The sequence below is a fragment of the Sus scrofa genome, chromosome 13 (assembly GCF_000003025.6).
Source record: "Sus scrofa isolate TJ Tabasco breed Duroc chromosome 13, Sscrofa11.1, whole genome shotgun sequence".
Taxonomy (NCBI): Eukaryota; Metazoa; Chordata; class Mammalia; order Artiodactyla; family Suidae; genus Sus; species Sus scrofa.
Window position 1 is genome coordinate 146,621,855 of NC_010455.5, and position 21,655 is coordinate 146,643,509.

The 21,655-nt window shown below is 50.3% G+C and overlaps 2 protein-coding genes across 19 annotated transcripts in view; one reads left to right on the top strand and one right to left on the bottom strand.

Annotated features, from left to right (window-relative positions):
- The window catches only part of CFAP44 (cilia and flagella associated protein 44), a 156,557-nt gene extending 149,876 nt beyond the window's left edge, over positions 1-6,681 (top strand). For 3 of the 4 annotated variants that reach the window (XM_021070361.1, XM_021070362.1, XM_021070363.1), the window contains one exon: positions 940-1,506. In XM_021070361.1, coding sequence (XP_020926020.1) covers positions 940-1,113 — 174 coding nt within the window. In that variant the 3' untranslated portion in view covers positions 1,114-1,506. Of the gene's footprint in view, positions 1-939 lie in introns of all 4 variants that reach the window. The other variant, XM_021070360.1, reaches the window with a different exon arrangement.
- Positions 3,364-21,655, bottom strand: part of BOC (BOC cell adhesion associated, oncogene regulated) — a 77,948-nt gene continuing 59,656 nt past the window's right edge. For 6 of the 15 annotated variants that reach the window (XM_021070368.1, XM_021070365.1, XM_021070367.1 and 3 more), the window contains 14 exons: positions 20,528-20,821; positions 19,891-20,163; positions 18,628-18,935; positions 14,698-14,860; positions 14,186-14,296; positions 13,617-13,823; positions 13,096-13,277; positions 12,534-12,639; positions 12,181-12,303; positions 9,686-9,907; positions 8,729-8,964; positions 8,468-8,547; positions 7,827-8,020; positions 3,364-6,994 (listed from right to left, as the gene is read on the bottom strand). In XM_021070368.1, coding sequence (XP_020926027.1) covers positions 6,807-6,994; positions 7,827-8,020; positions 8,468-8,547; positions 8,729-8,964; positions 9,686-9,907; positions 12,181-12,303; positions 12,534-12,639; positions 13,096-13,277; positions 13,617-13,823; positions 14,186-14,296; positions 14,698-14,860; positions 18,628-18,935; positions 19,891-20,163; positions 20,528-20,821 — 2,687 coding nt within the window. In that variant the 3' untranslated portion in view covers positions 3,364-6,806. The remainder of the gene's footprint in view (positions 6,995-7,826; positions 8,021-8,467; positions 8,548-8,728; positions 8,965-9,685; positions 9,908-12,180; positions 12,304-12,533; positions 12,640-13,095; positions 13,278-13,616; positions 13,824-14,185; positions 14,297-14,697; positions 14,861-18,627; positions 18,936-19,890; positions 20,164-20,527; positions 20,822-21,655) is intronic. The other 9 variants (XM_021070375.1, XM_021070371.1, XM_021070374.1 and 6 more) reach the window with 5 other exon arrangements.

A 21,655-nucleotide genomic window follows, 5' to 3' on the forward strand; every position in this document is an offset into this window, starting at 1 on the left:
ACCTGGGTCTCCAAGGACACTGAGTTGATACTGGCTACATTACAGTGAGCCTGGAGGACTAGCTTTACTATATGTTTCTTGGGCACTATGAGCAGTTCATTAATCTCTGTTTCCATATCTTAAAATTGGAATAACCATACCTTGCTCTGAGTTGTGAGGGTTACGTGAGGTCACATATGTAAAGCACCTGGCACAGCACAGACACTAGGTGTCCTGTCCCTTCCTTTAATGTGCATTCATATTTATTGAGCATCTACTCATGTAAAAAGCTCTAGGGCAGGTGCTGGGTCAAGTGGTGAGACCCAGGCATACTGGCCTCTGTCTCTAAAGCACAGGATCTGGCAAGAAGGACATATCAAACAAGCATTTAAGATGAACCACAGGAGATGGCTACTTTTTAGGTTAAAAAAAAAATGGTCAAATATCCCTAATTTCAAATGGTTCAGTCTAAGAACTGCAATGATGTGTGATGTATGATTTGATAGAACATAGAGCAGGGATCCTAACCCAATCCGTGTGGTGCAGGAGGCCTCCCTAAAAGGAACATCCGAAGTGTGGCAGGAATCGGCTGGGCAGGGAAAGAAATCAGATGAGGAAATAAGGATGCCTTTTTTAGAAAACAAGATATGGGCTGTTTAGGTAAAGGAGGTATCTTGCCTTTGGTAATTCCAGTGAATTTTAGCCCTGCAGCTGCTGAATGACTGAGGGCTAGCTTAATGAGTTTCCTCTAAAGGGAATTGGCATTTTAAGGGCTATTGGCTCACAGTGACACATTTCCAATGGTAGGATTTTAGTGGAGAAACTGAAGGCTTCTGAAGATAAGGAGAAAGGACTGTTTAAATTGACTGCAAGGCAGGCGCACCTAGCAGACAAATGAAGACAGGGAAGTTCCCATCTTCCAAATGATGCTTAAAGCAGGGAGGTGTTTTCTTTCAACAGGGCAATGCCTTCCAGGGCCCTCGGAAAGCAGATACTGTGGCAAGAGAGAAGGTCACTGAATTGATCCAAGTCCAGGCCCAAAGGATTTTGGCCTTAAAGGAAGAGATTGCTCTTTTGCGTAAGAAAGGTGGCCTTATTCTCCCACCCATCCATCCTCCACAAGAGAATGAATGAAGTCCATGGGTCTTTAAATTTACTTTTTTCTTCTCAAATCCATCCAAGATTTCTGACAACACAATTCAACAGAAGTTCTGTTTCCTTATTGCCTACAACAATCCTACTCTTTTAAAGGGAACTTATCTAAAAGTCTAAAAGCAGATCCAGTTCATGTAGTTTTAATAATTCCCCCCCCCCAACTGGTTATCTTAGAACTGACTTCACCAACCAGCATCTACTTATTGTTGAATTGAACCCTTTTAGATGTGTTTGGAACCAAATGGATTGAGTATGAGGTCTTGGGAGGCTGTATCTCAAATCACCAGGAAGCATCTGTAATATATCCTGTTTAGGAAATGTGGTTTTTGGTCATTTGAATTTTTAGCCTGGCAATGTCAGGTCCCTCTGCATTATGTCTCTTGATTCTTGCCCACATGCAACAAAGATTTGGAGGTGCAGGCAGTCTGTTCCCAGGATCTGGCTGACGGTTGTCCCAGCTAGGAAGTACAGCTGCAGTGCCCAGACGGAGCCGGTGATCTTGCAGTGCAAGGACGGAGGCAGGTGGTCTCTTTGGGCAGGATTGTTCCATTCAGGATGGGAGCTGCTCTGGGTCAAAGGGAATTTCTTTTGTCAGCAACAGCACCTTAGTTTGAAAGTTACAGCATGATAGGGCACTCTAATGGGCCGTTCCCTGTCTGTCTCCCTGAGTGAAACACTCCCACTGGTTGCCTCAGAGCTAGCAGTCTTGATTGCAATCAAGACTCAAGTTCATAGCAATGTACAGTAAATTTTATTCACACCCTCAGAGAGAGCCGGCCGTTCTGGGGTAGGGGACTGGGTCTGGCTGCAGCTGGGTCCTTCCTTATATACCCATACAGCAGACATGTTTGAGGACTCCAATTCTCCCTCCCCAGGCCCACTAATTTTTCTTGCCCAGCCCCCCTGCACCGTGTGTAAGGGCTGAGTGTTGTTTGATCTCTGTATGGGGGCACGTTTTGATCCTCCAGTTGGTTTCAGGCAGGATGCCTTATCTGCCTGGGGAATAGGCTATAGGGAGGTGCTCCAATGAGCAATGCCTCTGGTATCTGCACGTGTCCTCATTATTTGATCACCGGCCTCCTGTTTTCGGTAACGAGAAATGGCCTGTTTTGAATTACCTGGGTCCAAGTCCCTATCCTATCCTACCTAAAAGCAGGAAAATCTATCATTCAGCAAACCATGAGGAAACTTCCTTTTCTTGATCATTGGATCCTTGGAAAATGAGCTTTGAGATAGTCAGGGATTCTCTGAAAAAATGCAAGAGAAAAAAAATTACCAACCCAAATCTGAGAAAAAGAAATGTAATTTAGAATTTTAACATTAACTTCACAAAGCAGTTATTTGAGGGCTCAGGATTCAGGGACAGGTAGACAGAGCAGAGCAGTTTTGCTTTAGATTAGCAGGAAGCCAAAAAAGAATCAGCTTCCTGGATCACCTCTGGGTGAAGCAGAGAAGTGAGTCTGCGAAATGATTAAGAAGGAGGCTTTTCTCTGTAGATGTTTGCAACACTACCTGCATTCTAAGTATTTCCTATGGTTTCTCATGTCCTGTGCCATTTTCTCTCAGGTTCTACTTGAGTCACTTGCTGGTCTTGATATGAATCAGGGAGTCATGAAATAGATTCCATCCCTCTGGGAGATCATCTCTAACAATCATTTTTGATTGGACAGAACATTTTGAACTAATTTGAGAGTGTCCTTTCAGGTTTGGGGTAAGTGGTCACTGGGATTCATTAAGTGGTCACAGGCAATGCGACTCCTAACCTGGGAAACTTCCATATGCCAAGGGTGAGGCCCTAAAATCCACTGCAAGTTGGATTCCTTTTAGTAATAGAACATAGCATTAAATTCCATGCTCTGTGGGTCCATTTTAAGGAGCTACTTACTCCCTTGAGGCTGTCCCAGAAAATGAGTTGGTTACTGAAAGAGAAAGAAGGCAGTGTCACACCAGTGTGGAAAGTGCCTCAGCAAAGTCAAGTCTTCTCAGCCTGCTCATCTGCCCCCCAGATTATAGGCAGGACTTGGATTCTTTGTATGTTGGGATGTATGTTAGGGTGGCCGCTTGGTCTATTGTGTTTCTAAGGTCCTTTCCTACTCCTCTTTAAGAGCTTCTAGTAGCTTCTCACTGGAGATCTCTGATGTAGCAACCTCTCTACTGGAAAGCACTCATCTTCTCTGCCCTAGGCCCCAACCTATGTGTACTCTTCAAGAATTTTTTTTTTTTTAAACATGCAAGTCATATCTCTGTTTTACTTATTTATTCCTGCATAAAAAATTACCTCCAAACATAGCTTAAAACGAGAAGTACTAAATATCCCGTTTTCTGAAGGTCAGATCAGAAACTGTGGGCTGGGGCTGCGGCCATCTGAAGCTCGGTTGGGGCTGGAGGGGCTACTTCCAGACTCACTTGACTGACTGGCAACCGTCTAGATAGAGCAGGGCCTCAAGGAGACACTATTCTCTTGGTTTTGGTGAGACCTAGGGGAATTTATGTTATTTTCCTGGGCCTCATGTTGTTATCAGATAAATGAGGGATTTGGATAAGCTCTGAGGCCTCTACCCATTCTGAAGTCCTGTGATTCTCATTGCAGCAAGAATGAACTTAGAATCTATGGAAGAGCTAGGTCTTCCATAGATTCGGTGTGTGTATCAACTTAACCGTAAAAGCAGTCAGGAGTGGGGTTCCTGTTGTGGCTCAGTGGAAACGAATCTGACTAGCATCCATGAGGATGCAGGTTCAATCCCTGGCCTTGGTCAGTGGGTTAAGGATCCTGGCCTCACTGTGGCTGTGGTGTAGGTTGATGGCTACAGTTCTGATTAGACCCAGAGCCTGTGAACCTCCATATGCAGAGGGTGTGGCCCTAGAAGGACAACAACAACAAACCAATCAGAAGTATTGCTTTTTTCCCAAATTGAACTAGATGAAACCACTCAAGTTTACAATATTAAGATCTTTATGCAGCATGTTTGGGATCTGACAATATAGTTCATTTTTATTTTGTATTAGACAAGATATATAGACAGCTTTAGTTTCATTTCTACTTGATTCCAGCCTTAGTCTTGAACCTACAATTAAATATAGCATCTGCATCTTTGGGAGGTTTAGCTTCAAACAGGAGGAGTACCAGGGGGTGCAGCCTCAGCTGAGGGTAGGTAGAAAGTCCTGGTCTCCAATCAAGCTGTTCTCTGCCTCCTGCTGTGCCCTTAAAAAGGCAGCGTCACCTATGAGAAAGCCCCAGAGCAGTCTAAATTGAGTTCCTTGTGGATTAGGTGTTAATCTCCCTTGGCTATTTTGAACCCACATCCATACTGCCATCAAATCTCAACACTGAAAGAAAAACTGTCGAGTCCAAAGCCTCCGTCAGAATGTCAAAGGAAAAGGAGTTACTCAGTTCTGCTGAGTCGGCTTTACTCTTCCTTCTGATTAATTTATACAGCTGTTGCTGACGGAGTCAGGCTTTTGAAGGGCATTATAATAATTAACCTGAGTCTAAAGAATACAAAATGCTGTTTCATTTTCTAGGCTAAAATTTAAAGGCCTGATGCCCTAAGCTGTTCCCCGTTTCCTGCAATTGGCTAAGGTAAATATGCACAAGTGTCTCACTTAACATGCCTTAGACGTGCTGTGTCTTTCCCAGAACTTTTTTTGAGCACTAAAAGCATTCAGTGTTGTTATGTAAAACCGATTTCTGCACAGCACTGGAACCATTATCACTCCCATAAAGTTCACCAAAGTTTTCTGAACCACTGGGATCATCAAGGATCAAAAAAGCAGGACATTTTTAAAAAGTCATGGGCTAGAAGTTGTGTTACATTCCAGATCTGAGAGTCCTGTTCCCCTCCTGGAAGTGACCTTTAGGCCCTCGATGCTGGATTGTGTCTGAAGTCGCAATCTCTTATTCTTCTCTTCCCTGCTCTACTTCTCTTTTCCTATCATTTCCATATTCCTTACAACCCTTCATTTCATTTCTTAAAATATTTTTAAAATACTGCTTTTCTGAAAACCATGTTCCAATTTAGCTGTTGGATGGGAAAAGGACGCAGGAATGTCTTCTGACCAGCAGAGGGTGTACTTGTCCTTGGCCATCAGAGTCACTCTAGGTGCTTTCCTAGGACTTGGTTTATCAAATTCATGAGTGGAGTGTAAATCTAGTAAGTAGCTAGCTAGGGTCAGTCTGCCCTTGATGACTCTTAAGTCCCTCAAGTGGTATTTCATCTGCAACTCAACTTTACCAAAATCTAGAAAATACATTTCCCTACTGAAAACAGTTAAAAGTGTGTTAGGGGCATTCCTGTAGTGGCTCAGAAGTTAACAAACCTGACTGGTATCCATGAGGAAGCAGGTTCAACCCCAGGCCTCGATCAGTGGGTTAAGGATCCAGCGTTGCTGTGAGCTGTGGTGTAGGTCGCAGACACAGCTTGGATCCTGTGTTGCTGTGGCTCTGGCATAGGCTGGTGGCTACAGCTCTGATTCGATCCCTGGGAGCCACCATATGCCACAGGTGTGGCCCTAAAAAGACCAAAAAAAAAAAAAAAAAAAAAAAAAGTGTGTTAGGAGTTTCAGTGCAAGCTTCAGCCTCCTTCTAGTTCCACGTTCAAGTGCAATGCTTGATCCTGTGGGTGGATGGCAGTGAGTCAACGTTGATTTTATCCAACCAGTGAGTCAACTCCTCTGGCCATGTTGGTGTGTCTTTGGAAAGAAGGGAAGTGAATTTTATCAGGCACCATATGTTCATGTGTAATATGGCACTTAAACTAGTATTTTAGAGAAAATATTTAGTCTTCAACACATACCTGTATAGAAAAGGTACGTTTCATTCCCTGGGTCTGAACAAAGCGTGACCTCAAGTCCAGTTAGAGAATGGTGAGGTACTTCTCGCCTGCTGTACACTGACTCCCTCTTGGACTAAACAGCCATCAACACATCTGCCTTAATAAAAACACAACTGACATTCAATATTTAAAAGACAAAAATTAGAAACATCTGCTACCTTTTTCCAGCTCTCCCCTCCAGGGCTCTGCAAACGTCCCACAGAGCCCAAGTGGGTGTTTCTTCAAATACTCAGACTGAACCCTAACGTGGAAGGAGAATGCTGACTCATACATGACTAAGCTGAAGGTTACAGGGAAGACTAAACATTTATTTAGACGTTACAGTGTTTATTTTTACAGAGATATGTTGCCACAGATTATTGATTCTGGAAGCTTTGTTAATGCTTATGGTCCTATACACATCTTAGTCTATTCTCATGGGCATCTTCTGAAAACGTTTCCTGTAGCACCAGATCCAGCCACTGTCACACGGGCATCTCCAATCTCTGAGTCCGTGGCCCTGGCTTTTCCCCTTAGGGTCCCTCTGGACAGCGTGCCTAGGAGCCTTCCTTCCTTCTGCAGCCTCCCAGGCAGGGGCAGGCGTTCTCAGGGAAGGGCTGCCTCCTCAGTCCTGTTGCTCGGTCCTGGTTGATTCCTGTTATGTCGCGGCTTCTTTGTTTCCCCTCTCAGACCCTTGGTGGGTAGGCTTCCCTATGTCTCTTCGGCATTATAAAAACACACATATACATTTATTTACAAGTGCATAAATATATAAATATGGCTATTATAGAAAAATAAATACCAATTTCCATTTTTTTTTTAAACAACAATATATAGTCTTTCTGGGATATCAGCTTCTGCCTAAATTGTAGGAGGTGGTGTTTCAAAAGACACGTGCACTGGTGGGCTGGGGCAGAGCTGTGTCCCTAGTTCCTGGCCTCTGTAGGCCCCCGGGGGGTGCTGGGGACACCAGGCTCCTCTACCCGCTTGGCAGGAGTCAGGACTGTCCACCTCTTCGACCGGTGCAAGGCCCAGGCAGCACGGGGGCCCTGGGGGGAGAGCAGAGTGGGCAACGTCAGAATCCAGACTGATTGGGAACCAGCACTCCCTAGTGCTGGGTCAGTCTCTACCCAGGACCAGAGCCAGTTATCCTGGAAGGAGGGACAGAGACCTACAACCACATCAAGGATGATGATGCTCCCTCCAAGATCTCGCACAGACATGGCATGGCCCTGGCTCTAGAAGGTGCTTGTCCTAGAATTTCATCATCCAGAGACAGCTAGGATTGGCATGGGACCTGGCCTCCATACTATGGAGGCAAAGAAACCTCAGCTAATTCTCTGAACCAGTCTGTGCCCAACCAGATATCCAACGACTTCTAGGAGCTTGGCACAAAGACAGAGAGTGGGCTGGGAGCACCATGCATTGAGTGCCCTGCACAGAGTTCTGATGATGTGAGAACCTGGCTTCATGATGGAGGCAACCTCATTCCTTAATTAAGAGACAAGATCCAACAAAGCAGGCTGTTTTCAAATGATTAGAGAACGCCTCTTAGTGTGATGAGAGGCAGCAGGAATTCATGAAAGACCTTGAAATGCCGAGACCAAAAGGGCTTCTTTCTCTGAAATGAAGACGTGCCCTTTCTGCCTTTGAGGACACAGTTTGCCATGCTGGAGTGGGGCCCACCTGACAGCGCCTCCCCCCCCCGGCCCCAGATTTGCTGGGCTTTCAGCAGGGAAGGAGGCAGCCCCATCTCAGATATATAAGCTGTGGATGGCTCCTTACCACCAGGCCTGGCCTCCATGTCCCTCCTGGGTCTCAGATGCCTCCCTCACATCACCCCAGCCTGTAATGTTTCCCCGTCGTGCCCTTGGCACTGACCTGGGTGGAACAGAGGGTCCCACACGGCTTCCAGCCCAGGACTCCGAGGTCCATTATTCATGCCCCGCTGGCCTGTGGCTGCAGACTGCTCCTGGAGGTGGTGGCAGTCCTGTGAGGGCTGGGGCAGCTGGTGGGTCGAGTCGTCAGGCAGTGTGTATAAGAAAGAGCCTTCCTCCGGGTTAGACTTGGGAGCCCTGCATGCACAAGACCGGGTGGAGGGGTGAGGTGGAGCAGAGGAGGTCTGTATCCCCGCTGCCCTGGCTGCTTCCCTATCTGGGAGAGGCAGAGCTGGGCAGAGCTCAGACAGGGCAGCAACTGCCCCCCTTTGCACATCAAGAGGTGCCACAGCATCACTTCCACAGGTAACTCTAATCTGTCTTCATGTGATTCTGGAGATGTCCAGTGGGCAAAGCCAGCCCTGTGTGCGCTGCTCTGGCCTGACCAGCAAGGGAAAAACAGGCATTGGACTTGCAAACACAACAACTCCGCCTCAGGCTGAGAGTCCAGTGGGGCAGGCTGTCCGCTGAGGGGAGCCCTGCAGGAAGCAGTGACTGCCACTGGGTGTGAGGAGCTGGTGAGAGAGTGAGCCCCGGGGGCTCAGGAGTGCAAGGCAGGGGTGAGGTGGGGTGGGGCCTGGGTACCTGGGAATCTGGTGACGGTGGGGGTCATATCCACTGCCAAGGACGGTCTGCCTCAGCACGTTGCTGGTGTCATCCTGCTGCTTGAGAGAGTAATGAGAAGGTCACGTCAGAGAGACCAAGTAACTTTCCCATTCATTGTTCCCCAGGCCGGGCAGCCCAGGATTAGAGGCTGGGAGGGAGGGAGCCCCAGGAAGCAGCCAAACCGTAACCCCTGCCACGGTGGCCTGTACCCACGTGCCCACACCCTCAGAATTCCCTTACCTGCTGGAGCTCCCCTGGGCAGTGCTGCTGAGGCTTCATGCCGGGGTAGCCCACGGTGGCTGCAGGGCAGGCCCTGTTCACGTGTAGCCCATTGGCACAAGCCCGTCCACTGGTGCCACTGAGGTAGGGGTGCCCACTGGCTCGGTGGCCTGGGAGCCCTCCCAGTGGGACCATAGTATACTGGCAGGAGGGGGACAGAAGGGCACTTCGAGGAAAACCCAGGTCTGTTGTATGTTCTGGAAGGACAGAAGGACAGAGGTATGCTTAGGCCAAGGAGGGCTGAAGCAGCTTGAAAAAGTCCCATGTGAATTTCAGAAAACTCCTGAAGACTTAAGGTCAAGTGAGGTAAGCAGGGAGTTGACACTGCCCCAGAGGTGAGAATATTCTCTCTCAGAAAATTCTTCCTAACATCTAGCTGTTTTTTTTGTTTTTTTTTTTTTTTTTTTTGCTGTGGGGAGCAGGGTTAGGAGATAATACAGGGCCAGGGTTTGGAGAAGGAAGTGGTAAGTGAACAGAAGGATCAATATTTAAATGAGGCAAGTTAACCAGATGTGTTGACATCTGAAACAGAAATTAGTGAATAAATTCTATTAACCCGGAATAAGGGAAAGCTCAAGGCAGCCACAGACCTGAAGAGATGGGAAGAGGCAGGGTCAACTGAAAGTATGAAGCATGAGCCTGTGGTCAGAGCAGGAGCTTCACACAGACAGAAGTTGGAGCCAGGTGAGTACTGAGCTCCAGGGATGCAGAAAGGACAGACCACCTCCATCCTCTGCACCTGCCAAGGTCTGTGAGCTGAAGGAAGGCCCCATCCGAGAGTGTTGTCTGACCCTCCCCAAGCGCCCCCGGGTGGGGGCCGCTGGGAACGTGAGCTCCCGTGACTGTGCGCCCTGCGCCGGGCGGAGGCCCCTCCCCCCCTTCCCTCCCTCGTGGTGCTGAGGAGGGTCACTCACTCACTTTGCTTAGACCAGGCCCTCCACAAGCAGAAGGGGATGAAGGCAACGATGATGAGGACGATGGAGCCCAGGACAACACCAACGATCAGGTAGGGCAGATCACTGGAGCGAGCCACGATGGCTCCCGGGCCCACTGGCCGCTCTATGGTTTCGGGGGGTGGTGGCTGAGGCGGGGCCAGAGTTGGGGGTGGGAGTCGACCAGGCTGACCGGAAGACTTCCGAGCTGTAATTGAGACAAAACTCACTTCAGCATCAATTTCTTTGTCATTTCTTGCCCCCCAAAATAGGGAAACAATACCCTGGGGTTCCATGGGTGTGAGTAATGGGGTCCAACTTACAAGACAGGGACTTTATTAGATGAATGTGATATCCAAGCTCAGCATGAAATGGACATTTAATGTGAAACTGAGTACTGCTGAAGAGACTTGAATTTTACATTGCAAAATGCAGCCTAAGATACTTATGGGCCAAGGGTTAGGGTCAGATTGGGCCTTTGGGGGCAGAAGTGGTGTAGGGGTTTTCCAAAGGAATAGCCAGTGAGCTTTTGGAAGAAAATTATTACAAAATGCTTGAAGCCAGAGTTCCCATTGTGGTGTAGCGGAAACGATGCCAACTACTATCCATGAGAATGTGGGTTTGATCCCTGGCCTCAATCAATGGGTTAAGGATCTGGTGTTGCCGTGAGCTGTGGTGTTGGTGGAAGATGTGGCTCAGATCCTGCACTGCTATGGCTGTAGGGTAGGCCCGCAGCTGTAGCTCGGATTCGACCCCTGGCCTGGGAACTTCCACATGCCTCAGGTGTGGCCCTAAGAAAAAAAAAAAAGAAAAAAAGGAAAAAAAAAGCATGAAACCAGAAAAACACAGAAATGGAAGAACTTCCCTGTGAATTTGCTATTCCTGGGCACATCGAGGGGTGTGAGGAGCTTGGGGGGCAGAGCTGGGAGGTGGTGTTGGGTCTCGCTGGTACCGACAGTGCTCAGGAAACCCAATCCTTAGGTTTACTAGATGGCAAACTCATCCGGCGTTTGCCATCATCAGCAAGTATCCAACAGCAACTCCTTTTCACAGCTGCCTCCCCCTTGACTTTCGGCCTTCTGGGTTTCCCACACCCTCTTAGACTGCTGTTCCCTACTTTTTTCTTGCCCTTTTTTTCTGTCCTCACCTCAGACTCTGGGACGTCCTCCTGGTCCATCTCGGTTTACGTGCTCTCTATTCTGTCCCTGTGAGTTCAGCCTACATCCCAATGACCACCAAATACCCACTCTCCAGGCAGGACACCTGCTTCCCTGGGGGGACATCTGCATTTCAATGTCTCAGAAGAACGAGATCCAGTTCCTCTCTTGTAGAAGCTGCTTCTCTTCGGGCCTTCCCTCTTTCCACAAAGGCAAAACCACCTCAAGGTTTACTCTGAACTCCTTTCACTCTCTCCCCAGCTCAGTGCACTGTCGGTCCTCCCTTTGCTTACTCAGAAAGGAGACTCCAACCCACCCCTTCTCCTTATATTTACTTCAGGGCCCTGTCCTCTCCCCTCGGCTTATTCCTGTGCAGTCACCACTGACCCTTCCTGATAAACCTGGCAATGGCCTTTTTCCACCTCACACCCAAGGTCCTAATGGCCCCCAGCCCCTCCCTCTCCTCCTCACAGCGCCACACCCTCCAACCCTGCGGAGCTGCTTGCAGGCTTGTCCTGTCCCTGCTCCCACCCAAGCCACTCCCTCCATCCACAGCTGAAGGTTCAGTCCCTCCAGAAGACCTGTGTGAGTCTCTGTTCCTTGCCCCGGGCACTCTGTGTGTCACCTGATACAGGACTCCTGACTGTGTGCACATCTGACCCTGACCTCACTGGGCATGACAGAAGTGCACACAGCAGGGGCAGCGTGGCCAGTGATAGGAAAAGGGGTTGTCTGCATCCTGTTCCTTTGGGATCTTCTCCTGATTATGTTCTTTGCAATACACCCTTCAAAATGGAAATGATATCTATCCACTTGACCAGTGTGCTAATACTAACTAACAAGTTGTTATATGAATATGTTTGTGTTTGGGGGCAGGGAAAGAGCCTGGGCTTGTAGTTAGATGAACCTGGCCCAAAGCGTGCTCTGTCACTAACTGGCTGGGGGACGCTGGTCAAGGTGTTTCATTTCCCATTGCTCTCAGTTTCTTCCTTTCTCATGGGGTAACCAATGCAAGTACCAAATGTTATCACAGGAGTAAAGTCTTCATAGAAAGCTCCTGGCTTAACAAGGGGGTCTAGTCCATGAGTTCATATGTGAGTTAATTCCCAAGTTCCTAGAAGCTGTTATGATGGCAACCCATTTGAACTTGATATATGAGGCCCAGGCCAAGGAACAGAAGGGTTAAAAATCACAAGGTTTGAGGATCCTTGGAAAATAAGGAGTCATCCTGAGGAAGAGACACCCAGCACAGCACATGGAGCAGCCACTCTGCCCTGGTCTGCTGGGACTAGCAGGAGGACAGCAGCGAACCCAAGAGAATCACCTTTGGTTTCACAGATCATCACATTGCTGAACTCGCTCTCCCCTCCTTCGTTGAAGCACTGCATCTTGATGTCGTAGGAGGTCTCTGGCTGCAAGTGGCTGATGGAGTGCCAGTACCTATCCCCTGGGAAGGAGAGCAAGAGAGTCATATGAGGTGATCATGCATGCGGTTTGCTTGGCCCCTGGCTGCAGTCACACTCAGGCAGCACTGGAAGCAATGTTCTAGGTGCCCATCCAGTTCCGGTTGTCCCATCACCATGAACTTGACACTCCCAAGTATGTCATGAAAGAGACAATGACGTGAGGCACACCTGGACAACAGAGGAAACCATCACACACACACGTGTTTCTCACCTTCCACCATATCCTTCTTGTAGTCACTGTCATTGTCACTGTCTGTGGGCCGGTAATAGATATAAAAGCCATGGATTGGGGTGTTGTTGTTACTTGCTGGGATATACTATAGGGAATAAAAGAAGAAACAAGTTGACAACAGAGCAGAGAAGTCCTCATGGGAGCAGAACCACTTGGTGGAGGGAAATTTTATCCCAGCCTAGAGTTAAAAATTCACTGGGGACCCTGACAGACATTTCTGATGATCTCCCCGAGGATCTCTGGACAATGCTCTAGAGATCACTCGTTATTTTATTTAGCCTAGGAGTTCCTGACTTTTTAAGACAAGAAACAAATGGCTATTTCTTCAAAGACTTAAGTCCCCTCCTGGGAATCGTGAGGGTGGGTATGTATCTCTGGCTCGACTCTCAGGTACACAGGTGGATGAACACTTAAGGGGACGGAGCTCAGGATGAGGCAGGGGAGAAAGGTGATTCCTTCCTGCCAGAGCTGCGGTGGCCAGCTCCCGCCCAAGGCGGCGTTCAGCCCGTCTTCCCACTGCGGTCTGTGCCAGGCCACTCACCATCCACTTGAGCATGATGGTGGTCTCATTGACAGCATCGGTGAAGGTGATGTAAGGGCCGGCCACGGGCCTCTCGTACACGCGGCCGCTGTAGCCTGACACCACGTATGGCCGGGAGGGGGCGCTGGGCTCACTTTCCCCCAGCATGTTCAGAGCCCGGACTCGGAACTTGTAGGAGGTGCCTGGGGAGAGATACTCACTGAACTGGGGCCGGGAGACACCATCGGCCTCTCCATAGGTCTGTGCAGGTTCAGGATGTGGAGAGCTCTTCTGGGCGGCCCTTCCCCACCAGCATGCCCCAAAGGACTCCAGAACTCCCTCTCATCAGAAGGGAGCCACATGGGAGGAGCATGGGGAGTGGGGGGGTTGTGGGACTGAGGTAACATGACCAAGAGGGTCCATAGGAGCCTGGTGGCGGGTAGAGGATGAGCAGAGAGAGGAACCCCCCCAAAGCCCCCTTTCTCCTCCAGGTGGGCAGGGGGCAGCCGGAGGACTAGGGAGGACAGTGACCAGGGCCCTACCTTTCTCCAGGCCTGTGATCTCCACTGAGAGCCGGGAGGGAGGGATGGAGCTGGTGGCCAGGATCCAGTCCCCCACTTTCTTTAGCTTCTTATACTCCACACGGAAGGACTGGATTGGGAAGCCACCATTCCCCCGGGGAATCCAGGTCACGTACACCGAAGTCTCAGAGGCCATGGAGATAGTGGGCCTGTCTGGAGCTTCTGGGGCTGCAGGAGAGGGCACACGGGGGAGGAAGGAAGCAGGGGGAAGGGGGTGTGATGAGAAGATGGTTGTAACCAGACTAGACAAGGCCTGTCCAGATGGGGGCCAGCTCCACCCCGCAGCCCTCCACCTGCTGGGGCTGTGTCAGATTTTCCCAGGGGCCCCTGGGTCACTCTGTCCTGGAAAGAGCCCCTGCAAAGCTTCAATCAATATCTTTTCATTGTGATTAACTGGGGAGAGGCCAGGAAAATGTCACAAGGATTCCTGGACCCCATTCACCCTGCAGTGGTAAGCTTTCTGAGGCTGCAGGGCCGGGTCCAGTTCTGACTGCACGTCACCCCTCCCCATGGGGCTGCTGAGGGCTTACGGGACAGGCGGCCATGGTCGGGCTGGCTGCTGCTCTGGGGGCTGGCTCCAGGGTCATCCCTCTGGATCTGCTGCTCCTTGCTGGCTATGATTTCAGGTTTGGGCCGCCGTCCTGGGTAGAAATAGTTGAGATCAGCATGGGGAGTGTGCATTAGGTCTCTTTTCCACAGAGTCCTTTCTGCCTGAAGCTCTGCCAGGGACTCGAGAAGGCGATGCAAATAATCTAGGACATTGGAAGTGTGTCTGATTTTCAGCTCTGCCTGGTGGTCATGGCATTGCACCCGGGCTGAGTGTGAAAGGCACAAAGAGATGCCAGAGGGGCCACCTGGTGACTCTGCTAATGGGAGGTGGGACCTCAGCCTAGGCACGCAGACCACAGGGAGGCAGGAACTGAAAGGAAGATAAAGTCCATGGTGAAGAGCTGGGGCAAGGTGAGTAGGGCTTTGCATCTGGCCTGGTAGGACAGCTCAGGTCCACGGAAACCCCAAGCTGGGGGCAACGCTGGGCACTCACCAGTTCGGAAGGTGACCATGGCTGTCTGGCCTTCGCCTGCACAGTTGTAAGCTGCCATCTCCACTTCGTACAAGCTCCCAGGATCGAGTCTGGTGAGAGTCAGGTGGTGCTGGCCGGCCGGAATGCCAGAGATTGTCCACTCGTCAGAGGAGTTTGTGACCTGCTGGAGAAAGTGGCTGGTATGAGGCACCCTGGCCTGGAGCTATAGGGGGCTGTGCTATGCAAGGAAAGCAGAACTGAGTCCAAGGGGGCAGGAGAAAAGGAGGGAGACTGGCCAGGTTGGGAGAGGGGTGGCCCTAGAGCCCGAAAACTGGTCCTGCTGGCTCGGGGACACCCATCCTCACAGGGACAATAAAGCCAGGTTCCCTAATCCCTCATCTAATGATCTCATCAAAGAAAACTCAGTGGGGAGGGTCAGATGGCCCAACTGATACTGGCGAGAGAGTTTCTCCAAAGACTCTGTCTTTCTGAAAAACTCTCTATTTAACTCTGTTTCTCCTTGACCTATTTAACCAAACACAGTATCTTCAGTTTATAATGAGATGATGATGAGAATGATAAAGGCAGCAGTACCAGTAGAAATGGCCACATTTGCTGAGTGCTTACTATGTGCTAGGCATGCCGCGAAGTACTTGCCAGCTCCATAAAGCCCTTCCAGGACAACAGCCCAAGAGATGGCTGTTAATACTGTTTCCACCTCACAAATGGGGAGACTAAGGCTTAGAGAGATGGGTGATTTGTCTAAAACCACCTCGCCAGTGAGTGCAAAAACCCTGACTTGACTCCGGAGAGCAAACTCATAGTCATAACCTACCGTAGAAAGCAAGCCCGGGAGCCAGAAAACGCCAGGCTCAAATCTGGGTTGTGTCTCTTACCACACACACAGGTTGCCAGCTGTGTAACCCTGCGCAAATTCCCAAATCTTTCTGATCCCTAAAGTTTTCATTTCTAAAATGAAGCCAAGAAAACCTCTCAGGTTATTCTGAAGATTAAATTGCTGATTTACGCAACGGCTCAAGCACTGAAGCTGGCACACAGTAGGCTCCCAACAAGTGCCTGTCCCTCCCCCTGCCCCACACCCTCCATCCTCTGCTCAGTGAGGATTTCAATCTTCCTTTTTCTGCTCTTGCCCTTAGGCCTTGCTTAGAACTTAAAAACTGTGGATGAACTGTAACTGCTACAGATTAATCCTTAATGGCTTCAAATTCCTCGCTCTTTAAAGAAAAAAGATAAGGAGGCTCCAGGCTCCTGGACAGGGCATGCTGAGAGGCTGCTTCACCTCCCCCACGTATCCCCACCCCTCAATCCCCCTACCCCCCAACTCCACTCAGGACACAGACTTAACTGCCAGCTGTGCACATCTCAGAGAGCCTGAGGTTGTGGTTTGCTGAAGGAATTAAACAGCTGGCAGGAAAAGCTTTTATCCCCCAGCAGAATATTCCAAAGTAGAACAAAACCTACTATTCAAGGGACAGGAATGGTCTGGGCTCATTCATGTCAGGCTTCCAGGATTTGTTCCAAGGGGAGACGTTTTTACAAACTGAGACTCCCCAGTGGTGCTGGAAACCCAAACACAGTAGCTCAGGGTCTGCAGATGCACCAGGAAATGAAAACTGGCTTCACGTATGTGAAAAAGTGAAAATGAATGATTCCCAGTCTCCAGTGAGAGAGGGGAGCAGAAAAAATGCAACACAAATGCTGATTTTTGCTTACAAAATCCTTTCTTGTGGGATGATCTTTTAAGACACGTCAGTTCCTTAAGAAAGGAACTGCTTTCAGGACATAATCTGCACCTTGGCCAGGTCCACCTAACAGCTCCACCGCCCCACAGGCCAGAGCCTAACAGAAGCCAGGCCCAGTGGGGGCACTGGCCCCTCACTTTTCCCTGTGCCCTTTCTCCCTTGGCCTCCCTGCACTGGCCTCTCTTCCACTGGGCTTAGAAATGAAAATAAGAAATGGAATGGTAATTAGTCACTGTCACACACACGGAGCTGGGGAAGGCGGCCTCAACCTGGCGTTTCTGGATCACCTCATGTGGCCTTTGCCAGCCTGCCTCCTGAGGAGATGGTTTCATGGCCACCTATTGGCCCGAAAAATATTATTCTTGCTCTCATGCTGGTTCTTGTCTCCCGGGGTCCATGAGCATTTGGCCTGCTCTGATCTCTGTCTACAACTCTGCAATGGAAGTGTCCAGTTACACGGGGAAATGAGGATGAGGGGGCAGCCCTGCCCCATAACCTGGGCTGAACAATGCTGCCTTTTGTTAAAACCTCATCATCCCCCCTCTTTGCCGGCTGCCTAGGAAGAGGCCAGCAGACTGAGGGTTAATGAGAAACTGCCCCCTCTCGACCCCCACCTAGGAGGCAGCTTTGCCACAGGGCCTCTGTGGGCTTGTCCTGACCAGAGATGCTCTAGGAGAGCACGGAAAGGGGAGAACAGCGGGGTCCAGAGCAGGGGCACAGCTTCAACACAGCCAGCACTTTCCACTGGACAGGGCTGGTTTTATTTGTTTTTGGAGGTGGGAAGAAACTTGATAAATACTTTTAGTTCCACATTCTTATATTACCAAGTGCACAGAGCACCTTTACAAGCAACAAATAAATGCATAATAAAGTCTAGCATTTATGATACATTATTACTTATGAAATAAGATTTTTTTTAAATCCATTTAAGAACAGTAATTTTTGGGAGTTCCCATTGTGGCACAGTGGAAATGAACCCAACTAGTCTCCATGAGGATGCAGGTTTGATCCCTGGCCTCTCTCAGTGAGTTGGAGATCCGGCATTGCCATGAGCTGTGGTGTAGGTTGCAGAAGCGGCTTGGATCTGGCGTTGCTGTGGCTGTGGCATAGGCTGGCAGCTGTAACTCCAATTCGACCCCTAGCTGGGAATTTCCATATGCTGCTAGTGTGGCCCCAAAAGCAAAAAAAGCAAAGAAAAAAAAATTTTCTCCTATCTAATGGCTTCAGGAAGAAAACAGCATGCTCCTGAAACAGACATGTTTTCCAGAATATTTTCTTTTTTTCAGCTGCATCCATGGCATGCAGAAGTTCCAGAGCCAGGGATCGAACCCATACCACAGCAGCAAACCCAGCCACAGCAGTGACAGTGCTTGATCCTTAACCCACTGAGCCACCAGGGAACTCCCAGGATATTTTCTTAAAGGGAATTTCGTGTTCTTCCCTCCTGAGGAGTAACAGCAGTGACAGCATAGCCTTAAATGAGGGTGGCAGCCTGAGGGCCCCATCCTGCCTTTGAGGGCACAGTATCCAAGAGGATGGGCTGGCCCAGCTCTGTCCCTGGATCCCCTCAGAGCCAGATTCCCTCCTGGACAGCTCCCAAAACATCCACCTGGACAGACTTCCTTCTGTCAAGAAGAAATAGCTGAGGTCTAAACAACATGATGTGCTTTGAGCTCAAATGCCTGCTTGGCAGACCTGAGCCATGAGGAATCCTGAGAACTAACTGAAGGGATATTTTGTAGCCCTCAGAGAAAACACTTGTCCACAAATATTGGTTTTTCTGGCTTTGGAGCTAGCCTGCCATGCCAGAGTTCCTGCAGGTATGTACCCAGCAAGCTTACTCAGGTTAAAAAAAAAAAGAAAACAACAACAACAAATGGCAAAGGGAAAGGGGAGGATGGGCAATGGTTAACAGGGAGCCTATGACATCTCCTGGGGGCCAGAATCTGGTACACGAGGCTCAGACATGTAGGCACACCCAGAGCTTTTTCCTGGGCCTCCTGGGATCCCAAATGCCCAACTCACAACCAGCTAGCTGGGAGGTAGTGGGAAAGTACGCCGGAGGGAAAAGGTCATGTCGGCAGTAGGGATTACTCTTCCAGGCTTCAGGAGCTCAAGGGGAGATGGCCAGCAGGCAGAGACCCCTGCCCAGCCTCACCAAGAGGTGGCGCAGGGCCAGGTACCATACCTTGCGGTGTTTCACCACATAGTAGAGGATCGGGGCCCGGCTGCCACCCTCATGCCGAGGCCGCCACACCAGCTCATAGGAATCAGTCTTGGAGGTGCGGGGCGAGCTGAGGATGACAGGCGCCTCGGCAGGAGTCCCCTGCCCCTGCTCTCCAGGACACTGTGGAGAAGCTGGCTGCACAGATGCTGGCGGCCTCAGGAGTCCTGGGTGGCCCTTCAGCATCTGCTCAGGGGTTCTGGCTCTGGAGGGTGGCGTGGGAGGTGTGGCAGTGTCCGGCCTGGCATCCGGCCATGGCTGCAGGGTGGTGCCTGGAGGACCAAGCAGGAACGAGAAGGTAAGGAAGAGCAGTTAGTCTTTTGGCATCTGCCATGCTGTTCCGTCCGAGGAGAAAACAGAGAAGTCAGAGGGAAGGGCTGTTGGGGCAGGAAGAGCCCTCAGCTCATCACCTGAGGTGACCATAGGCCCTCTTGAAATATAACCAGGCTCCATGGGAAGAGAGAGGGCTGTACCCCAGCCTGGGCAGGAGGGAAAGGCAGCCTGATGCCCCCTGCCCGGGCTTCATGCTGCCTGCTAGTTTTCCGGCATCCGACCAGGTGTGTCTTTTTTTTTCTTTTTTTCTTTTTTTTTGGTCTTATTTGGGGTCACATCTGTGGCATATGGAGATTCCCAGGCTAGGGGTCAAATCAGAGCTGTAGCCGCCAGCCTATGCCACACCCACAGCCACGCCAGATCCAAGCCGCATCTGCGATCTACACCACAACTCACAGCAATGCTGGATCCTGAACCCAAAGAACGAGGCCAGGGATGGAACCCGCATCCTCATGGATACTAGTCAGATTCATTACTGCTGAGCCACAGTGGAACTCCCACAAACCAGGTGTGTCTTGAGTGAATTATCTCAATTTGCTCCTTAGGTGCCGGAACCTGGGCCTTCTTTCTCATGTCTATGCAGAGTGGAGACGTGCCCCCTTCACTTGGGATCCAACCCTGGCACAATGTGGGCTTCTTCCTGCTCCCCGAGGCACAAATTAAAACTAATTTGAAAGGGGTTTTGTTTGTTTTCTTTTTTTAAATATAACAGTTAAATGAGTCATTTTCACTGCTGAAAATTTGCATTTCTGACTTCATAAATTCATGTAAATTGTAACTGACAACTAAAAGCCACTTTATTTCATACACTGGGGTTTTAAGTTGGATTTCATTTGGAAAAAAAAGGTTCTGCAAATATTTTGCTGGAACTTCAGCCCTGTGGGCTGCACTCACCGGGCCGGGCAGTCCTCAGCTGGACCACGGCGTGGGCACTCCCAACTTCATTCTCGGCCATGCACTGGTAGACGCCTTCATCCTCGGGCCCCACGCTGACCACCCGCAGGGCCCGACGGGACAGCCGGAGGCGCTGGCTGGAGGTCAGGGGCACGGCATTCCTCAGCCACAGCACCGAGGGTGGGGGGTTCCCGCGCACCTCACAGGTCAGCTTGGCGCTCTGGCCCCATGGGATGACCAGCTGGGACAGCTCCATGGTGACCTCGGGGGGTTCTGCCAGGAAACCAGAACGGGGGTATGAAAGGTTGAGTCCTTCCGTCCAGGTCCCGACAGGCTGCGCAGGGGACCACGGTCAGGAAGGCTCCTTCCTGCCCTGTGGCTGCTGGGAGAGGAGAGGAAAGGTCCCACGTCACCTCCATCAGAGTCACGACAGGTAAGGGCATAAAGGGGGGTGCCAGGTCCTACACCCCAGGTCCCTGGGCTCCAAGGCCGCCCGCCCTCTCAGTTCTTCTCCATCACTCAGGGCACGTGATCTCTCACAAGGCACTCGACCCTGTCTGGGCCTCGGCTTATGAGCTTCTAGAAAGGCCTGCAGATGAGAAGGCCGAGGAGAAGAAGGTTTGCAGGAGACACTCACCAAACACCTGGACATTGTAAAGGATGACCGCAGCCCCAGGCTCCCCGACCCCGTTGTCAGCCATGCAGCGGTAGGTCCCCGAGTCTTCCTCACTGGTGGTGTCGATGAGGAGGTTGCTTAGCAGGAAGCGCGTCTTGTTGTAGCTGGCGACGCTGGACCCATCCTTGGCCCAGGTGACCCTCGGGGGTGGGATCCCACTGGCCACACACTCCAGAATGAGACTCTGGCCTTTGGTGACAACGATGGTCTGGGCCTCTGGGGGGTAGATGATGCGGGCAGCCTCGGCAGTGGAGCCTGGAGGGACAGTGAGCGGTAGGATGGCATGTGGGATCAGGACTGGGTGCAGAGGACCCCTCCGCCCTGCTTCTGATGGCCTAGCCCCAGGCGGCAGCCAGGAGAATGGAGGTTTGAATCTAACAGCCCTTCAGGGGCTTAGACCTATGTGAAATGGGACAAATTACCAGTTCCCTTGGGCCTTGACTTCCTTATTGGAAACAAAGTCCTTCTGCAGAGAGCTGTCTGGAGACAGCAGTGAAGCAGCATCAACATGACATATACAAGGTTAACTGAGTGTTTTGACAAAGAGAGAAAGATAAGGGGTAGACAGAGACTTCAAATGGTGCAGGTGGCTTTTCTCACTGCACTCAGTAAGCGCACTCTGAGACCAAGGAAGAGAGGGGAGACAGGATCCGTCGTGTCCTGCGAGCCCCACCCACGGGTCTCAGTTCCTGAGGATCTCCCAGGGAGACACTGTGTTCAGCAGGCAATGCGTGTCCTGCTGAGCTGAACCGGATGTATTGTTTAAAGATGAGCATTTCTCATGTCCAAAAGCGAATCAAACATTTCATCAGGTGCTCAGCTGAAGAAGCAGAGAGCTTTTTTCAAAGCTGGGGGAGAAACTGCATAAGCTGACGGAAAGGCATGCCATTCTCCCTACATGGGGCCTCCCTCAGGAACCCAAGGAGCATGTGTGATTTTGCCTTATGTGCCAACCAGGGGCCTATCCAGTGTTTAGAAGACTGAAGTTTACACAGCCTGGGAGGCTTTCTTGAAGAAAAAGAATACAAAATTACAGATACAAAGTCAGAAGGAGAAAGACAAATACCATACACTATCACTTATTTGTGG